General features: G+C 52.3%; 1 protein-coding gene across 1 annotated transcript in view; it reads right to left on the minus strand.

The window, feature by feature from the left end:
• Positions 1-21,253, minus strand: part of LOC133341894 (acyl-CoA dehydrogenase family member 10-like) — a 110,641-nt gene that overhangs the window by 12,008 nt on the left and 77,380 nt on the right. Inside the window, 5 exon segments of the mRNA XM_061550705.1 lie at positions 116-263; positions 742-900; positions 1,244-1,435; positions 2,487-2,635; positions 6,360-6,550. Coding sequence (XP_061406689.1) covers positions 116-263; positions 742-900; positions 1,244-1,435; positions 2,487-2,635; positions 6,360-6,549 — 838 coding nt within the window. The 5' untranslated portion in view covers position 6,550.

Consider the following 21,253-nt stretch of genomic DNA (forward strand, 5'->3'; position numbering starts at 1 on the left):
TGTGCATGAGGACGCGTTGCGACCTGTTTGAATATTACTGAGCGTCGGACGTGTCAATAAAACAAAATGAAAGCGTAAGCATCATTTGTATACGGTATTATTATTTCCCGCTCACCTGCGTGCAGCCCCAGTGCCGTGTGCAGGTAGGCAGCCAGCGCCCGCTCGTCAATCTCCAGGCCGGCGCGCACGGCGCTGGTGTCGTGGGACAGCGAGAAGCCCAGCAGGGACTCCAACTCTGCCAGTGCCACCTTGAGGTCCCCCACCTGCAAGGGAGACAAAATCCTCCCAATTGGTATCATTCGGAGAGCGCACGCATTCTCATCAGATCTAAAATAAACCATCGGAACAATTTATATTTTACCAAGTAAGGCCCACTGAGACATATAACTCTTTTTCACCCCATTCAGTGACGTGCTCTACCCCAGGCCGACTTGCTTTTCTCAGCAGTCAAAGTGATGTCTCCAACCTGTGCCTTTGTGCCCCGAACGCACATTGCTCCTCCTTCCGTGTCTCAATGTTACACCCGACGCGTGTTCCACCACGCCTCGTTGCCGCGCTTATCAGGCGTAGCCCTTCCGACGCTGGCCGTGACACGGCACGAGGCCACCATCGGAGAGCCGCACGACACGACTGGGAACGCCTACGCGGCAGAACTTTTCCGTCGTGGCTAAGTTGTGTTGTATTTCATCGTGAGTGTCGTCGTTCTTGGTGCATGCAGTGGCCGTGGGGGGAGGATCACACCTTGATGGTGCGAAGACCCAGGGCCCGAGCCGGTGCCAGGTTTTCTCCGAGGTCGTCGAGAAAGACAGCGGCGCTTGGAGGAACCCCGAGCTTTTCCAGGCAGAGCGAGTAGATCCTGGGGTCCGGCTTCTTCATCCCGACCACGCACGACTCCACCACCTATCCCACGATGAGACCAAATGTAAAGTGGCCATATCTTAAATTGTCACACTGCTGTTGAAAATAATCTACGCCTTGGGATCCTGCTGGCTGCTGGCTGGGCTCCTGTCCAGGTCGTTCAACAGAAAAGCACTATGGAGCGCTCTGCCCATTGAACGCACCCCTCTTTACTGTCGCATCTGCACAATCTCGTTTGTTTTAATTACGAGCATAAAGTAAAACAAATCCATGCATTTTTGCATTCGTGTCAAACATAAGCCAGCAGGGCAGACGACTTTAGGAGGAGCCGAGCGAATACATCTGCAATAACCGGCAGCGGCATGTTGGGAGGCGCCGTGCTGACCACGTCGAAGAGGGTGCGGTCCAGCGGCAGGTAAGTGGCACCGCCGCGGACGTAGAAGTTGTTGGTGAGCAGCGCCGTCTTGACACCGCGCTCGCGCACTCCCCTCAGCGCCGCGAGCGCGCCAGGCACCGGCGTGGCGAGCTGCCCAACCAGGTGTGCCACGAAGCCACCCACGCTCACCGCACGCCCCGCCTGCTCCCCCGCGGTTAACACACAAATGACAACGGCTTTCAATTCACTGGCGTCGGCCACGGTCAAATCCACCTCAGGCCATGCGAGGGGGGAAAGAGGCAGCCACGCCATCAGCCGGCCCCAACTGATTTTCCAAGCTCTGCCACCCTCCAGAGGTACTCAGGCATTTATTCGCTAGTTAATGAGTGTTTACACGTGGGCGGAAACAGCAGCACATGGAGAAGGACGCCATGCGTGCGAAGGGGTAAACACTCTGGTACCATACGGACGGAACAGGTGGAGTCCACATTTATGCTCTACTGCATTCTACTGGTGAGTCAGGGGTAGGCACACATCCTCGACGCCCACGGGAAGGGAGTATCACAACATTTGTACGATCGACCAACCCTCAGTGCCTGGATTACAGGCCACGTGCATAGCCATCACAACCCTATGGCTGTGTTGGTTATGCAAGTGTGTTGTTATTGTGTCGGTGTGTTTGTAACCACTACTATTATCGTGTTATTATCATTTGGGGTTACGTTACAACTGTCACAGCCTTACAGCTGCTGTTGTTGTGCATGTGCATCCTGTGTTCTCGATTTACTGCTGGATGAGGGCCTACCACCACCGCCCGGACCAAAAATACTTATTTAGATTGGTTTTGTATTATCCGTGTTTTCATTTCGTCTTCTCCACTCTTGCCCCCCATCACTCCGGCTAATCAAGAATTGCCCGCCGGCTGGCTCAGCGGTACGGCGAGCCGCTCGCAATCGAAATGAGTGCAAATAAAAATCCTGCTTGGGGGTTGACTCGGGCTCTCGTCCATGCTGCTGGGGTTGATTGAAACGAGCACCACAGCGTGGGCAAGTTAACGGCGGTTGTCCTTTAGGGGAAGACTCGCCTCCCGTCATAGGGATGGGGAGTTTCCACCGCTCGCTCAAGAGCTGCAGAGAAGAACTGAGCACAACACCTTGGTGCTCATTTCGAGCAGCAAATCACGTGACTTTGAATCGCAGGTTGACTGTACGACCGGCGTCTGTGGACGGCGATCGCGCTCGGCGCTACGTACGATTTTGGAGCAGTCGGCGCCGAAGAGCTCGTCAAATCTCTCAGGCGACATCTCCCCACGCTGGTAGCGGCACCACGCGTTCGCCTCCCCGCCGTCACGCAGCACGCGCAGCACCGTGCCACCCGGCAGCCCACAGGCAGCCTCCCACTCTACGCACCACACGCACCTCCGGTTAGCACGGCTGGCTACGTATGCTGCGAAAGAAGTTCAACACGCATATATGCACACGCATGCACCACGACAGCAGTGATAGTGACAACGGCCGCTGTTGACCACTAAGTGGTGGTGACGTCACCACCTGGAGCTTATGCCATGCTAGGTTCACTTTTTTGCTGTCACGTGAAGTGTCGAAGGCTCGCTGCTGACAGGAGGTCACGGGACAGAGCCAGGTGCCATGTGTTGATGGACCAAGATAACTGATAGATGCAACACCTCCCTATTGCGCCAACTTGCTGCATTTTAGCCGCCCGGTGCTCAGCTCATTGTTCCGAGCGTGACTCCTCTGCCCTCGTGTGTTGCGAGAGGGCAACTACCTCCAACTGCCCAGTAGCGTCCTTCACGAGCCTCCTCAACAGAGGCCGATCTTGACAACGCTGGTACCAGTTATCTGCAAGTCCACTCAGCCCAACATTCTCATGTACCACATTAGTCGCCTCTCTTCTCGAGCCCATGCCGTGCCCATTTAGCCCCCTCTATCGGGCTAAACAGAAGCTGCTTGGACATGCGGTGGCTGGGCATGCAGACTACATGACTCAGCCAATGTACCCTCATCTGCCGGAGAAGCTCATTGATGGGACTATCCCCTATTTCAAAGATCTGCGAGCTCCTCACACAAATCAAGCATGGTTAAAACCAGGATGGATCGTAGGCAGACCAGCCGGAATGTTTTAAACCAGCGCAGACACACACACAACATACACGACCCCTGTGTAGCATTAAGGATTGATGGAGCAAACACTGCTAGTGGGCACCTATTAAAGGTTGTCACGGCACACAAGGGGGGGGGGGGAGTGTGGCGAGCACCACAGTTTGGCTGCCTTTGTCTCCCCAATTGCGGCAGTATGTTTCCCACTGCCCTAGTCATGAGTTTGTGTCAACCAAGGGGAGACTGTTCACGGCAGGTGTTTTGCTCCACGGCAGGAGTGTGGGTGTGTGTACACAGGAATTTCCTGTTTTGAGGTTGAGTTTGGTCACGTGACCAGGAAGTTACGATTTGACAGTCTTTCAGCCACGAACCTGGCGTCCGCCCTTAAACAGAGTTCAAAATGGTGGCACACATCGTGTCCCAGTGAAGACAGCTGTAACTGTACATTGTGGGACTTTAAGAAGCATTGTCTGTAAGTTCGTTCATGTTCTTATAATACTGGGAATGCTGTTATAATGTTAGAATGACCGGTATAATGCTGTAAATGGCTTTATAATGCTGTTAAATTGTTATTATAAATAAAAGGCCTAGTTAACAACGAAGCCTGCAACTTGCCTTATTGTGAATGTTACTTGTATATTCTTAGGTTTTTTCGGTAAAGTCACGTAGGTAAAATAAAATAAAACAAAAATCATTTTATTTTATTTTCATTAATTTTGATGTTTTACCTACGTGACTTTACCGAAAAAACCTAAGAATATGAATCCTTGTAGTCACGAAAGCTTCAAATCTAGAATTAATGTTACTTGTAATTGAATAAGTCGAGTCAAACTTGTACCCAAGTAACTATATTACAATCTTGAGAGCAAGGATGACGAAATGTCTCACTAACAGTTCAGTGTTATATGTGTAGTGCTTGAGATATGCGTCACGCGCTGGGACGGTATGCGCGCACGCGATGGACAGTGAGGGCGAATGAGGACACAGGGCGCTGATTGGCTGGCCGTTGTTGTTGTTCAAATTAAGGTGACGTGATGGTTAAGGGGGCCGAAGGTGGCCGGGGTAATTAAGGATGCAGGGCATTGATTGGACGAGGGGGGCTGTTCATAATCAACGTTTTTGGGTTTGTTGTCAGAAATTGGCGCCGGTGTGTCTGGAAAAACAACGCCACGTGACACCGGGGGCTGGGGGCGAGTGGCGTCGCGGGGGATGAACTAATTAATTAGGGGTAATTGGTTCGGGGATAAATTGAGGGGTTGTGGAGTGAGACGGGGAGTTTGTGCCTGGGAGGAGAGACAGACAGATGGAGTGACGGAGCAGAAGAGTGAGTACAGCGTAGGGTAGCAGTGGAGAGAGTGAGTATAGTGTAGGGTAGCAGCGGAGTAGCGCAAGCATCAGAGAGACACGACGGAGTGTAGGAAGCGGCTGGAGTGTGGAAGGAGAACGGGGTTAGTTACGACAGAATGGGACGGCGGAGCTGATAAAGAGGAGCCGAGCTGGAGAGAAAGAGAGAGCGGAGAAGAGTCGACGGAGGAGCAGAGGGGAGCAAGCGAGGCCAGCGGAGCACAGCGAGCGAGTGGAGGAACATTGAGCGGTGTTTACGGAGAGTTGTGGGTCGGTGTGAACGGAGGAACATTGAGCGGTGTTGGCGGGAGAGATGTGGAACTATATACGTGGAATAAAGTAACGAGGAAAGACAAGAAGCTGTCGTGTCGGTTCGAGCACTACATATGTAGTGCTGTACATTTGGGATGCAGTGTGATGATTACATGATGTGCCTTTATTTAACACAACAGCTTATTCCCTTGTATAGCTGTTCAATACTAATGTAGGTGCCTGGTCCATCCAGGATCTATTGTTGAGTTTCAGGTTATCTAAAACAATGTTATGATGTTGTAGTGTTCATTAATTGTATTGATATTTCCAAGTATTAACAGATGCTGTATCTGTGCTGTGTTTTTCCATCAGTTTTACCTCGTTATATTCATTAAATACGTTTGGAGTCGGATGTTAACCCTGGCTCTGAAGGTTTATTGGATGGAAGGTTATCTACTCGGATAGCAGTGCAATGCAGCACACAGCGAGGCCGAGATAGAGACCCAGGCCCAGTTCAGATATTCGTTACTGATGTTGGCCATGATTGTGAATTAAACTCAAGTTTCCGGGTTCAGAGCGCGGTGCGCTAACCAGTAGGCGACCATCCCCACGACGTTTGGTGGTTATACGATGTCAAAACTTTCTGACAGCATGTGTATTATAAGTGTTATAGTTTGTGAAGATGCAACAATGACTTATGGTAGACTCGTGCCGAGCAAACTTCAGTTGAAGAACTTTTAAGCAATTCTTATTCACACTGGAAATACATCAAAGAAACAAAAACAACACGACAAAAATGTGAAATACAATTACTAAGTTATGGGAAACCGACATTGTGATGATCATCACATCGTGACATTCAATATCATATCATATAAAACGGTATCACAGCAAGCCCACCTTGCAATGCACATGGACAGCTTCCTTTGGCTAGTCTTAAGCTGGGCATCGGAATTGTCGAGGTGGGACGTGATGCAAGATGCTTCGAGTTTCGGAGGCGTTTAACCCTTTCTTGTTCCAATGACGTATGTGTAAGTACGTGGACATCACCAGTTTTTATCCCGGTTCCGTTCGGAACTTTATCGGTACCGAGGCTCCCACAAGGCCATTCGGGAGGACATGTGGTACGGTTTGGCGCCAGCCATGTCGCTACAGTTCTCTGCGGTGAGTACAATGTCTTTAAAAACAACGGCGCTATGCCTCTCTAAATAAAACTCACGCTGAACCGCTTGCGCGTTCCGAAATTCGGCGGTGAGTGGGTCGACCCACCCTGCAACTTGCAGTCATCTCGGAACGCGAAAGGGTTAAGTGCCCCAAAAATACCAGCGACCCTTGTCCTGCCGGGCCCCTCGGTCAGGATGAGGTTCCTCACCGCGCCTTCCGTAACGATGCGACGCGGCGCAGGCGTGCACCTTGTATGGGCGGGTACGGCGACGGCAGGATCACTCCTCCCATGTCGAAAATGACGGCTCTCACGTCGCTGGCGCCGTGGCTCCATCGCGGCCTCTCGAGTCGCGTGGCGCACGGTGGCAGTGGCGGCAATGGCAGCAGCGAGCGCAGGCGGGGACTCCGCCAGAGGCTCAGAGAGTTCCAGCCGAACATCCTGATCAGTGGAGGTGGAGGTAACAAAGAGCCCAATTGGTCCCCCGCTTGACATAAGCGGACATAATTTACAAAGTGGATTTGTGTATGTGCACTTGTACGGTACAGTTTTTTTGTCAAGCAACGATGACGTTCACTACATGTGGGTCGTTGGGGAGGGGGGGGGGGTGTTATTTAACCGGTATGTTTCACAGTCGGCCAGTACAGTTTGGTGAATGCGGGGGAGGCGTAGACGCCGGAGTAGAGGGCAACAGACGTCTCTGCATTGGCCCTCTTCTGACAAACGTAGCCCTGCAGCAGACTGCAACACCTGTTTTACGAGCGGCTATCACCCATTCAAGCATTGTCCAGGCTCACCTCTGCTGAGCTTCCGGATGATTCAAACACATAGGCTGTGGAGTTATAGCATGCCTAAACGTAGAATTTCAATATGCAATACAGTGGGCATATTTATTGTATATGTAGTAGCGTTCACGACTCTTGGACACCGGAGTTGGAGGCACACGGGTTTATTTGACACAGCACGTTCGTGGCATACAGCACTGGAGGGGGTATCGGCCCCCTCACCCGACTAGCTGAGGATACACGTCCTAGCTACTCCTAGCCTGCCTCTTAGTCCTCCACTAATGGGCTAGGGGAGGCTATCTGGCCCGACACTGGTAAGTCGGGCCCGGTACCCGGAGTCCCAGACCAGCTCTTACAAGAGCACCGGCTCTGGCTTTCGGGACCACGCCGCTGGCTCTGTCCTGTTCGGCCCTGATAAGGACAGCGAACCAGGGGAGTCCAGGGCTCTATCTAAGACGTCTTCAGTCTTCTCTGGTTAGCTTTTAACATAACTGCCGAGCCCTTTGATACATCCCCTTTTATACCCAACCCCTCGCTAAGGGGTGGGGCCCCGGGGGATCATAACGTTCGAACCAGCCCCCCCCCAGGGTGCCTGGCTCGGACGTCGTAGAGGGCACCTCCCCGTGCACTTACGTAGCCCCGCCCACTGTGTTTGTTTGCCATAGGCTGCCATGCTTAACGGGCTCTCTCTCTAACACCCCTACATCACCCCCCCCGCATAGCTTGCAGCCGTCCTGGCTGCCAACATACAAAAAAAATGACAATAAAAGTGCATTTACCCCCTGACCGCGCGTGTGCCTCACTATTTTTCAACAATAACAAGAACAGCAACAAGAACACAACAAAACGCAACAGCAAGAAGAGAAAACAACCCGACGCACCCCCCCTGAATAAATACGAATTCCGTAAAAAAACAGCCTATATACAATTTGCAGGGAACCCACCACACACACAACACATGGTGAACCCAACGTATGTACATTCAATGGGCAGGGAACACACCACCCACACAACACACAATGAACACAATCTATGTACACATCTTCCGGCCTCACAACAGTCTGCGCATTTTAGCGCGCGTCCTTGCAGCGGGCCCCTCACACGGGGTAACCCCGGGTGGCGGACCGTCAGGTGGCAACTGTCCGTCTCGGAGTGAGTCCTCATCCGACGCCGCGCGACCTTTGGCATCCCCAGGAGGGGTGGTCGGGCGTGAGCCCGTCAGTCCTGATGCACCTGGAGGTGGCATGGCCGGCAAGGCATTAGGTGAGGGCGACGGAGACGGACCCAGTGAGTCGGTCGACCTCCCACATGTTTGGCCACGCGTGTGTGAAGTGGGGTTGTGTACCGCAACGAAGGGTTTTAATCTAGAGGGGTGCACGAACCACCGCCGCTTCCCCCATTTGATACGCACGCACTGCGGTCGCAAAACCTCGACCACCTCCACAGGGCCCCGCCACGGCCGCACCAGCTTAGAGGAGGTTGCCAGTGGCACCTGGGGACAGTGCAGCCATGCCTTGTCCCCCGGCTTCCACTGCATCATGTGCGCCCGACCCAGTCTGAGGCGCTCATTCGCTTTCTGACGGAGGTCCGAGTTTAGCATTGCAGCATCCCGCGCCTCTGTTAATTTGGCCAGATTAAATTTTACATGGTCAGCCAATTTAGTTTTTCCCTGCGGCTCGGGGATCTGCAGTTGGGCACAAACAGGCGGGTCGGGTTCGCGACCGTACATGAGGTAAAAGGGGGAAAATCCCGTAGCTGCATGGGGTGCCATCCGGTATGCCGCCAAGACCCCTTGAATTTGCAGGTCCCAATCGGTCTGTGAGTCCGAAACCTGCTGTGACAACATTGACGTGATGGTGCGATGCAGACGCTCGACCATCCCGTCAGTTTGCGGGTGATACGGGGAGGTACGAATTTTCTTCGTGCCCAGGAGCTCACAGACTTGTTTGAGTAGTTTACCGGAAAAATTTCTGCCCTGGTCGGTTAGCAGCCGCTCCGGAGCACCTTTGTCCAGGACGTATCCCTGAACAAAGGCCTCCACGATGGCTGCTGCCGACTGGTTGGCAAGGGGCCAGGCCATAGGCCAGCGTGTAAAATACTCCACACCAGTCAACAAATATCTATTGCCCCTGGGGGTGGCGGGGAATGGACCCAAAATATCCAGCGCGACAAGCTCGTTTATTCTGGACACTTTGATCAATTGCAAGGGTGGGTTAGACTCCCGTGCCGGCGGTTTTCGTTGCGCACACCGAGGGCATGATCCCAATAAATCCCCAACATCCCTCGTCATGCCAGGCCAAAAAAAATCAAGTTGTAGCAAGGCGAGAGTCTTTTGGGTCCCCAGGTGTAGAAGGCGCTCATGAGCGGCCCACACCACCTTGCCTCGCAACCCAGAAGGGACCACCAGCCGATGTCGATGGGATTTCCCGTCCCAATGCATCAGCAGACCTTGCACCATTTCCCATGCATCAGAATCACCCTTCACCCGCCCAGCACCGCCGACGCGACGACGCCACCCGAGGAGGGAGGTATCCTCCATCTGGAGGCGCCCCCATTCAGTGACGGGCAACCCCAACAGGGAATCTCTTCCCTGTTGTTCGATCGAATTAGTAATCAATGTTTCGTCGTCGTCGGTGGCTGCCAAGACCGGAACCGATACGTCTCCTGAAGGCCTGCAACGTCCAGACCCCAGGAGGCATGCACATTCGGAGGTGGTTGGCATGCGCGACAGAGCGTCCGCATTGGTGTGGCGAACGCCCTTACGGTAGGTGGTTTCAAAATCAAAGTCCTGGAGAATCTCCAACCATCGAGACAATTGTCCCGATGGTTGTTGAACTCGCAGGGCATACTGTAGTGCCGCATGATCTGTGCGGACGGTGAAATGCCGACCGTACAGATATGGGCGATACTGTTGGATGAAATAGACAATTGCCAACAGTTCCCGACGGGTGATACAATATCTTTGCTCCGCAGGAGACAACACCCGACTACCGTACGCGACCACCCGTTCCACGCCGTCAACCACCTGGGAAAGCACACCCCCAATACCCGTGTTGCTCGCATCGGTGTCGAGCAAAAAGGGCTTAGAAAAATCGGGGTAAACCAAGGGAGGAGCTTTTACCAGGGCGTCCCATAGGGAGCAGAAAGCAGCCTCCTCCTCTTGACCCCAGTGGAACCGAACCCCTTTTGATGTTAAAGCGTGCAGGGGTTTGGCAATCGTCGCAAAATCAGCGACAAACCGTCGGTAATACGACGCGAAGCCAATGAAACTCCTGACCTCTCCCACCGAGGTGGGAGTCGGCCAGGAGCTGACACACTGCGTTTTGGCGGGATCGGTAGCAATACCTGAGCGCCCCACGATGTGCCCCAAATAACGCACTGAATCGCGTAACAAATGGCATTTTTGGGGCTTGAATTTCAAATTAGCAGCCCGCATCTTTAGGAAAACCGCCCGCAACCTCTGGAGATGTTCGTCAAAAGTTTTACCAAAGACGATAACGTCATCCAAATAAATGAGGCACGACTCCCATTGCAATCCAGCCAAAACCAATTCCATCAAACGCTGGAAAGTTGCCGGCGCTGAGTGTAAGCCCATCGGCAACCGGTTGAATTGGAACAGGCCGTGCGGTGTACGGAAAGCAGTTTTAGGCTTTGAATCATCGTCCAGAGGAAGCTGCCAGAATCCCGAAAGTAAATCCAGTGTGGAGAAGAATCGCGCTCCCGCCAAGGCGTCCAGCGATTCATCCATCCGTGGGAGCGGGTATGCGTCGGCAACCGAAATTTTGTTAAGGCGCCGAAAATCAACGCAAAACCGCAACGAGCCGTCCTGCTTTTTAACCAGGACGATCGGCGCTCCCCAAGGGCTGGTGGAAGGAGAAATGATGTCGGCGGCCAACATGTCATCAATAGCCGATTTGACATGGTCCTTTTCGGCGGGACTCAACCGAAAGGGATTCTGGCGTATTGGCGCGCTGTCACCCGTATCAATATGGTGACGCAGCAGATGAGTGCAACCCAAATCGTATTTATCTCGACTGAAAACGTCGGAAAATTCCCGCAGTAGTGTTTTAAGTTGTTGATGCTCTGAATTCGACAGGTCCGTCGATCCCGCACAAAGCGCCTCGAGCCACCCTTCATCGCTGTCCGAATGTGGCCGCAGCGCAGGGACAACGCTGACGTGATTCGCGACGGGTTCCTCACAGGGCACCGGCGTTGCGTGAGCAAGCACGGTCCCCTGTGGGACCACCACCGTCTGCGAGCCCACATTGAGGACCGCGATGAAGGGGTCTCCGTCCCCACTTACTATGGTCTGGGCCGGAAGTAAATGAGGTCCACTAACCCCGGCCCTAGACGGCCCCAGCAGAACCCCTTGGGCCCCAATGCCCTTAGCGAAGGGCCGCCGAAGTTTCAAAGGAATCAACATTTGTGCCCCCGGAGGGACGCGCACCGTTCTATCTACGAACGCCGGCACCGTCGCGAACGCCGTCCGACTCGTAACGGGTGATGGCAGAAACGCCATGCGTCGGCCCGACGGGAGCTCAATGCATCCCTGATCGATTAATATCCTAATCGGCATTTTGGCCAGGAAGTCCGTCCCCAGCAGGCACGGAACCGCCAGCGAGGAGGAAACAAAAATCGGCCCAGACAATTTAATTTCCCCAATACAAATTTGGGCACGAATCTGTCCGATGATGCCAAGTGAGCCCCCGTTAGCAGCATAGAATGGCACGTTAACAGGCATCAAAGGACGGCTCTGGGCAGGGAGAATATTGTAAATTAACTCTGAAATAATGGTCGCCGATGCTCCCGTATCGACCAGGATGCGCACCTCAACCCCGTCGATGTGACCAACAACGGCAGACGACCCCGACGATGCGGCTACAACACGATCGGCCAACACGGACCACTGGCCGGGTTCGATATGAGTACCCAGAGTGGTGCGTGTTGGTGCGATGGTGCGCGATATCGGCCCCCCATTCGTTGCGGTGTTTGAGTGCGTGACGGGCGTGTGCGTGGGCCAAACATGAGGGGTGCCGCGACTCGCCGGATTATGATGGTGGAGCTTGTGACGAGGGCCGTCGTCCCGTTGAGGTGTCGTCCCGCGCTGCCGAGGAGAGCGGCACCCCGAGGCGACATGGCCCCGGATGCCGCAGTTGTAACAGCGCGGGAGCGCTGGCGACGACGATGGATGTTGGAGATGGCTTGAACCGCCCCGGTCCGCCCGTACTCCCGCACCATGCTGCCGTTGATGTTCGATGGCGCAAACCTCTTCCGCCGGGAGGGTGGCTGCAGCGATGGCACGCCCGCTCGCCGCCTTACTGGCCTTCCGTCGTTGTGAGCACAAGTTTGCGTGGAGGAGTCGGGCCGCTTGGAGGGAGCACATCTCTGCATCGTCCTGTGCGACGATGACGATATCTAAGTCATCCGCCAGCAGGAGTATCTTCTCCGTAACCATGGCGTCGACACCTTCGTTGTCCATCCGTGGAAAGGCCGCCTTTGCCAGTGCCAGGAGGCTTGTGCGGTACGCCAGGGGCGACTCCTTTGCCCCCGCTGGCGATCGTAAAAGATTTGGCGACAGTCCGACGGTGGACCGTATACTGCAGACAGCACTTGCATCGCCTTCTGCAGCGTGGAGCGCCTCTCCTTCGGTGCCGATGTTAGAGTGGCGAGGGCGTCGCTGTCGAGGAGTGCCGGCAGCGCGCGGAGAGCCTCGGCGTCCGTCCACTGTGCCATCTCCTGGTGAGCGAGGAAGCGCCGCTGGAAGCCGCCCCAGTCGCCTTCCTCGCCCACAAATTCCTTGAGTGGAGGTAGTCGCTGATGTAAGGCAGCGGCTGCCGCGGAAGATCGCACTCCCTCGTCCCCCTCACTCGGCTCTGCGTTGGCGCGAACAAGCGATGGGATCGCCGGTCGCACCCGTAGTGACGTTCCGTCCGTTGGTGATGGCGCGGCAGGTACTGTACTCCCGCCGTTGGACGCGATGCTCAGGCCGGCCACGCCCTCAACAGCAGCTGCGGCGATGGCAGGATTTTCAAAACGGTGCTCCGTCGAAATGGCGGGAAGGCGCTGTGGTCGTCGGCTGCCGTCGCCCCGTGGCGGTCCAGCAGCCCCCAGCTGTGTGATGTGGTCGAGCATGGCGGCAGCGGCGTACAGCAGCTCGGCCAGCTTTGCGTGCGCCTGCCTCAGCCCCTCTGTCGACGGTTCCCCTTCCTCCTGCTGCTGTGGTGTGGATGCCTCCGGCCCCGGTTGCTCGGAGCCATCTTCAGCCGTCTTGGGCTCTCCGACTGCAGTGGTGTCCTCCGCCTCTGGTACCCTGACTCGAGCCGTCCGGCGCGTGTCCATGTTCGTTGTTGTTTCACTTCCGACACCAGATGTAGTAGCGTTCACGACTCTTGGACACCGGAGTTGGAGGCACACGGGTTTATTTGACACAGCACGTTCGTGGCATACAGCACTGGAGGGGGTATCGGCCCCCTCACCCAACTAGCTGAGGATACACGTCCTAGCTACTCCTAGCCTGCCTCTTAGTCCTCCACTAATGGGCTAGGGGAGGCTATCTGGCCCGACACTGGTAAGTCGGGCCCGGTACCCGGAGTCCCAGACCAGCTCTTACAAGAGCACCGGCTCTGGCTTTCGGGACCACGCCGCTGGCTCTGTCCTGTTCGGCCCTGATAAGGACAGCGAACCAGGGGAGTCCAGGGCTCTATCTAAGACGTCTTCAGTCTTCTCTGGTTAGCTTTTAACATAGCTGCCGAGCCCTTTGATACATCCCCTTTTATACCCAACCCCTCGCTGAGGGGTGGGGCCCCGGGGGATCATAACGTTCGAACCAGCCCCCCCCCAGGGTGCCTGGCTCGGACGTCGTAGAGGGCACCTCCCCGTGCACTTACGTAGCCCCGCCCACTATGTTTGTTTGCCATAGGCTGCCATGCATAACGGGCTCTCTCTCTAACACCCCTACATATATATAGGGTGCTTCAAAAAAGATGTTAACACTTCTCAGAATTTGCAACAATACAACAAGAAATGTGCCTCCGGGCTCTGGAGACCACCTAGAAAAGACTCCCAGGCATGTGTTGACAATGATGGTGAACAAGTCGAGACTCTTTCACTTTTTGAAGCTATTAACATACATTTAGATTTGAAGCTTTCGTGACTGCAAGTCATGTAGGTAAAAAATAAAAAAAACGAAATGAAAACAACTAAATTAAATCACAATGTTTTTCGGAGGCAACATAAGCTTCTATCTTCAGGTAGAACCTTTACAGCCAAAGTCGCTGTAGTAAGTGAAGCGAGCTAATAGAGAGACGTGACTATATAGGGTAAGAGGGGGGGAGGAGCGAAGGTGGGGGGAAGCATCGGGGGGGGGGGGGGATGCTCGCCTAAAGGTAAGCCGATTGATAACATCTATTCATTATGCAGGAGAGGGGGGTATTGGGGTACCGTGAACAAAGGGGGCGGAAGTTAAATTGATTAATAGGAAGCTAAGTTAAGCTGATAAATAGCATCTAGTTAATAGGAAAGCTATTAAGAAATGAAACAGCTAAATTAAATCACCAGTACACTGCACTACTATACTCTACACTACACTGTACAATAAACTACACTACTATAGACTGCTATACATTACACTATCATATACTCCATGTCTCGGCCTCGCTGTGCGCTGCATTGCACCGCTATCCGGGTAGTTAACCTCGCATCTAATACACCCTCAGAGCCAGGGTGAACATCTGACTCGAAACGTCATTTATGGATTTCAACGAGGTAAAACTGATGGAAAAACTCAGCACAAATACAGCATCTGTTAATATTTGGAAATATCAATACAATGAATTAACATTACAGCATCATAACATTGCCTTAGATAACCTGAAACTCAACAATAGATCCTGGATGGACCAGGCACTTACATTAGTACTGAACAGCTATACAAGAGAACAAGCTACTGTGTTAAATAAAGGCACATCGTGTAATCATCACACTGCATCCCAAATGTACAGCACTACATAGAACACTGAGCTGTGGATGAGACATTCCGTCATCCTTGCTCTCAAGATCACAATAAAGTTATTTGGGTACAAGTTTGACTCGACTTATTCGATTATAAGTAACATTCACAATAAGGCAAGTTGCAGGCTTCGTTGGCAACTCGGCCTCGTTTTTATCGTAACAATTTAATAGCATTATAAAGGCATTTACAGCATTATAATGGTCATTCTAACATAACAGCATTCCCAGTATTATAAGGACACTAGCTGTACTACCCGGCTTCGCCCGGGACTTGTATCTACCACGGCCGGCCGCCTTTGTCTCCCCAGTGGCGATGTTAATACGCTACAGCAGTTACTCGTTTGAGGCAGAGTCGACCTAGGGGAGGTTCAAATAATCGTCACCGGTGGTGGCCGTGAGCGGGAATCGAACTGGGTTCGCCGGGTTGGTAGCGCAGCGTAGCGTTAAGCACTACACCCACCGCTCCTCACACACCACACACGCACAGACACACACACAGACACACACACAGACACACGCAGACACACACAGACAGAGACACACAGACACACAGACAGCACGCTAACCACTACACTACCGCTCCCCACACACCACACACGCACACACACAGACACACACACAGACACACACACAGACACACACACACACACACAGACACAGACACACACAGACACAGGCAGCACGCTAAGCACTACACTACCGTTCCCCCTACACAACACACGCGCGCGCGTCCATAGGTACACATACACGCGCTTGCTGCAGACACACACGACTTTCAGGGTGCGTACGGCAGTAAACGACTGAAATAATAAAGCGGCAATGCTGTGTAAGGAACGCCTTAGACCCGCATTACACATTTGTGTAATGCGAGCGTAAACACACAAACACACACAAACACATACACAATACACACACACATACATGCAGACACACAGACAGACACATAACACACATACATACACACACATACAAACACAGAAACACATACACACACATACATAGACACACACATACATACACACAAACACATCCACAGACGTACATACACACATACATACAGGCACGCAGACATACACATAAACACATACAAAAAAACCCACATACATACACACACACATACATACACACAAACACATGCACACACATACATACACACATGCATACAGACACACAGACATACACATAAACACATACACACATACACATGACCCGGCTTCGCCCGGGACTTGGATCCACCACGCCCGGCCGCCTTTGTCTCCCCAGTGCCGATGTTAATACGCAACACCAGTTACTCGTTTGAGGCTGAGTGGACCTAGGGGAGGTTCAAATAATCGTCACCGGTGGTGGCCGTGAGCGGGAATCGAACTCGGTTCGCCGGGTTGGTAGCGCAGCGTAGCGTTAAGCACTACACCCACCGCTCCTCACACACCACACACGCACAGACACACACACAGACACACACACAGACACACGCAGACACACACAGACAGACACAGACAGACACACACACACACAGACACACAGACAGCACGCTAAGCACTACACTATCGCTCCCCACACACCACACACGCACACACACAGACACACACACAGACACACACACACAGACACAGACAGCACGCTAAGCACTACACTACCGTTCCCCCTACACAACACACGCGCGCGCGTCCATAGGAACACATACACGCGCTTGCTGCAGACACACACGACTTTCAGGGTGCGCACGGCAGTAAACGACTGCAATAATAAAGCGGCAATGCTGCGCGAGGAACGCCTTAGACCTGCAACACATTTGTGTAATGCGAGCGTAAACACACAAACACATACAAACACATACATACACACACATACACACAAACACATACACACACATACACACACATACACACACACATACATACACAGAAACACATACACACACATACATACACACATACATAGAGACACGCAGACATACACATAAAGACATACAAAAAAACCCACATACATACACACACACATACACACAAACACATACATACACATACATACACACATACATAGAGACACACAGACATACACATAAACACACATACACATGACCCGGCTTCGCCCGGGACTTGGATCCACGATGCCCGGCCGCCTTTGTCTCCCCAGTGACGATGTTCACACACGACAGCAGTTACGCGTTTGAGGCTGAGTGGACCTAGGGGAGGGCCAGGTCCGTTTCAAATAATCGTCAGCGGTGGTGGGCGTGAGTTGGAATCGAACTGGGGTCGCTCAAGCAGCTTAATGACTGTTTGTACAAAGAACATATAAAGAATCGATTATAATAACCAGGCAAGAGTCCACATTATAGACTGCCAGTACACGCACTCAGCTTCATAAGCAGGCTAGAGTGTACATGATAGAGTGGCAGTACGCTCACCGAGCTTAATAAGCAGGCTACAGTGTACATGATAGACTGGCAGTACGCTCACCCAGCTTAATGAGTATTTGTACAGTGAACATTAAAGTAATCGATTGTTGGCGCGTTGGGTTTAAAAGTAATATTAATAGCACACATTGTGGTGGGGGTGTAGTGAAGAGTAGGAAAAACTTTGATGAATTTACCTCAGAGTGGCGTGGTGGGTGTCGAGGCCTAGTAGCGTGCAAAGCCTGCGGCCTCGCCTAAAATTGTCGGCTTGGAAGAGGCAGGGTACGGGTGGCGTGCCTTCCCCCCCCCCCCCCCTCAGCGCTCCAACAATACTGTGTAATGGCTATTATTTAATTAAATACGGAGCTTATGAAAGTGGCGAAGGCGTGGCTAGCCGTTGGCAGGGGCAACCGCCGTCCAATGAAACTGCAGCCCTTGGCGAAGGCGTCGCTAGCCGTTGCCAGGTCCAATGAAAGCGGCGAAGGCGTGGCTAGCCGTTGCCAGGGGCAACCGTCGTCCAATGAAAGTGCGTATGGGCCGAAATCCACACACACACACACAGACAGACAGACATTCACGATTTTATATATATAGATAAACGAACTTACGGACAATGCTTCTTAAAGTCCCACAATGGACAGTTACAGCCGGCTTCACTGGGATGCGATGTGTGCCGCCATTTTGAACTCTGTGTAATGGCGGACGCCAGCCTCGTGCCTGAAAGGCTGTCAAATCGTAACTTCCTGGTCAGGTGACCAAACTCAGCATCAAAACAGGAAATTCTTGTATACACACACCCCCACTCCTGCCGTGGAGCAAAACACCTGCCGTGAGGGAAAACGCTCCACAATACACTACACTATATACTACGATACTATAGACTACTATACACTACACTATTAACAGTATACCATACACTGCTATACACTACACCATTGTAAGATATACTACTAAACACTACACTATACACTGCTATAAACTACGCAATACACTATTATAAACTTTGCTACACAATACTGAACACTACATAATACACAACTATACACGAAACACGACTATAGACTCTTATCCACTATATTATAATACACTACACTATGCACTGGTATACACTCCACAATGCACTACACTATATACTATAGAATACATATCTCGGCCTCGCTGTGCGCTGCGTTGCACCGCTAGTCGAGTAGATAACCATGTGTTCAATAAACCCCCGGAGCCAGGATGACCGTCCAACTCCGATCGTCATTTATTGATTGTAACAGGTAAAAAGATAATGCTTCTTAAGCTCCCACAGTGGATAAGTGCGGCTGTGGTCTCACTGAGATGCGATGCGTGCCGCCATCTTGACTTATCTGAGTAATGGCTGAAGCCCGCGTGGTACAGTGGAAATCTAACATCGTCACTTCCTGGTCACGTGACCAACATTAGCATCAAAAAACAGGAACTTACTGTTAACGTACGCTCCCCATCTGCCGTGAGGCAAGACACTCCCCGTCTGGTATCTAGGAGATACCACCATTTATTTCCTATCTCATAAACAAGTGTATAACAACTTCAACGGGTCGACCTATTTGTCCATATCTTTGCGAGAGAGAAGTAGTACTATCTCGACTATGGGCCTGATGAAAGTTTTTGCGACACCTTGCTTCGCAATCATAACCTCGACCTTTCGAACTTTTCCATCGGCACTTGGAATCGACTTGAGGATGCGGCCCATTGGCCACTCATTCCGTTTGGCTTGGTTGTCCTTCAGTAGGACGAGGTCGCCTTCTTGGATGTCTGGTCTATTAGACTGCCACTTGTTGCGCACTTGGAGTGTCGTAAGGTACTCGTTTTTCCAGCGACGCCAGAACGTGTTCGCGAAGCTCTGCACTTGTCTCCATTGACGTCTGTAGAGGTCTGCAGTGCTGGCCTCCTCGGTAGGTGCTGTGAGCACATCTGTCTTCTGGGTAAGAAGTGTAGCAGGAGTCAAGATGAATGGTGACTCCGGGTCAGTTGAGACGGGAATCAGGGGTCTTGAGTTAATTATGGCTGAAACCTCGGCCATGAGAGTGGTCAAGACCTCGTGAGAGAGCCGTGTGGACCCGACATCACATAGCATGGAGTCGAGAATGCGTCGAGCAATCCCGATCATGCGTTCCCAGGCTCCACCCATGTGCGAAGAGTGGGGAGGATTGAAGATCCATGTGCAGCCTTGATCACTAAGGTATTTCCTGACAGAATAATCTTCGATATTCTCCGTATTGATCTTAAGCTCTTTACATGCTCCTATGAAATTGGTTCCACAATCAGAACGGAGTTGCTTGGCTGGCCCTCTGATGGCGAAGAACCTCCGGAGTGCATTTATAAAGCTTGAAGAGTCCATGGACTCGATGACTTCAATGTGCACTGCTCGTGTACTCATACAGGTGAACAGCACTGCCCAACGTTTGCTGTTCGCGAGCCCTCCTCTGGTGCGGCGGGAGATGACTGTCCATGGTCCGAACACGTCGATCCCTACAGAGGTGAAGGGAGGTTCCACACTGAGTCGATCGGCTGGGAGGTCTGCCATTTTCTGTTATTCCTGTTTTCCACGTAGCTTGCGACACCGAATACACTTGTGGATTGTGCTGGCGATGCACCTCTTTGCTCCAACGATCCACAGCCCTGCAGATCGGATTGCTCCTTCTGTGAAGTGCCGACTTTGGTGCTTGACCTTCTCGTGGTAGTGGCGCACGAGTAAGATTGCGATGTGGCTCTGGCTTGGGATTATGAGGGGGTTTCGTTCATTCTCATCTAATTTTGCATTCCCTAGCCGACCACCGATCCTGAGCAAGTCGTCTTTGTCCATCCCGGGGTTTAGCTTCCTGAGGGTGCTGACCCTAGGAAGGTCTTCTCCCTTGTTGATGGCCTTGATCTCACTTGCATAAGCTGCCTGTTGCACACAGCGGAAGATTGATTTCCTTGCTCTGGAAAGCTCGTCTTCAGTGCGTGGCACTGTGCAGTAATGCCATCCATTGCAGCTACCAGTGGTGCCTCTCATTGGGCGATGGAAGCAGTCTGCGATATGCGTTAAATGTGCTATCGCTCGCACGAGCGTCGTCCATTTCGAGAAATGTTCAAAATGGTGTGAACTCAGTGGACTTCTTGGTCACACATTTGTTACGAAAGTTGTCACTTGAGGACGAATCTCCTTGTCGGACTTGGGCTCTATGAGTCCAAAGGCCTCCTTGGTAGTACATGGGCCACCGTCACGTCGTAACAGGAACGCTGGACCCGTCAGCCAGATGGTTTGATTCAGCAGAGATGCAGGGACGGACCTAGTTGCGAGATCTGCTGGATTCTGGTCAGTTGGAACGTAATTCCATTGCTCCGGCTGCGTCGATCTCCTGATGCGCTCCACCCAGTTGCTGATGTAGGTGTAGAACCTTCTGGTTTGGTTGTTTATGTAGCCTAGTACGACCTTACTGTCCGTGTAGAACTTGACCGCGTCCAGTTTGACGTCAAATTCGTCTAAGATCAGTTCCGCCACCTCTGTAGCAAGAACGGCTCCGCACAGCTCGAGCCTTGGGATGGTATGTTCCGGTTGTGGGGCCAGTTTGGCTTTGCCCAATATGAACCCAACATGCTGGATCCCTTCTGCGCTTGTGGTTTTTAGGTAAGCTACGGCTGCTACGGCCATCATAGAAGCATCTGCAAACACATGTAACTCCTTCCGTTGGGTTACGGAAAGGGATGTGGGCGTGTAGGAACGAGGAATCTGCAGCTGCTCAAGTGCCTGTAAGGAATTTCTCCAAGTTTCCCATTCTTGTCGCCGTTCCACAGAAACCTGAGGTAATTTCTGTCATCTTCTCGGACAATGAAACAGTGGAACATTTGTTGAATGTCGGCGGTTACGGCGATTGACTCCTTTCTGAAACGGATGAGTAACCCTAGGAGACTGTTGTTCAAGTCAGGTCCAGTGAGCATTAC

This window comes from Lethenteron reissneri, chromosome 12 (assembly GCF_015708825.2).
Source record: "Lethenteron reissneri isolate LAM-NWPU_2019-01 chromosome 12, ASM1570882v1, whole genome shotgun sequence".
Lineage (NCBI taxonomy): Eukaryota > Metazoa > Chordata > Hyperoartia > Petromyzontiformes > Petromyzontidae > Lethenteron > Lethenteron reissneri.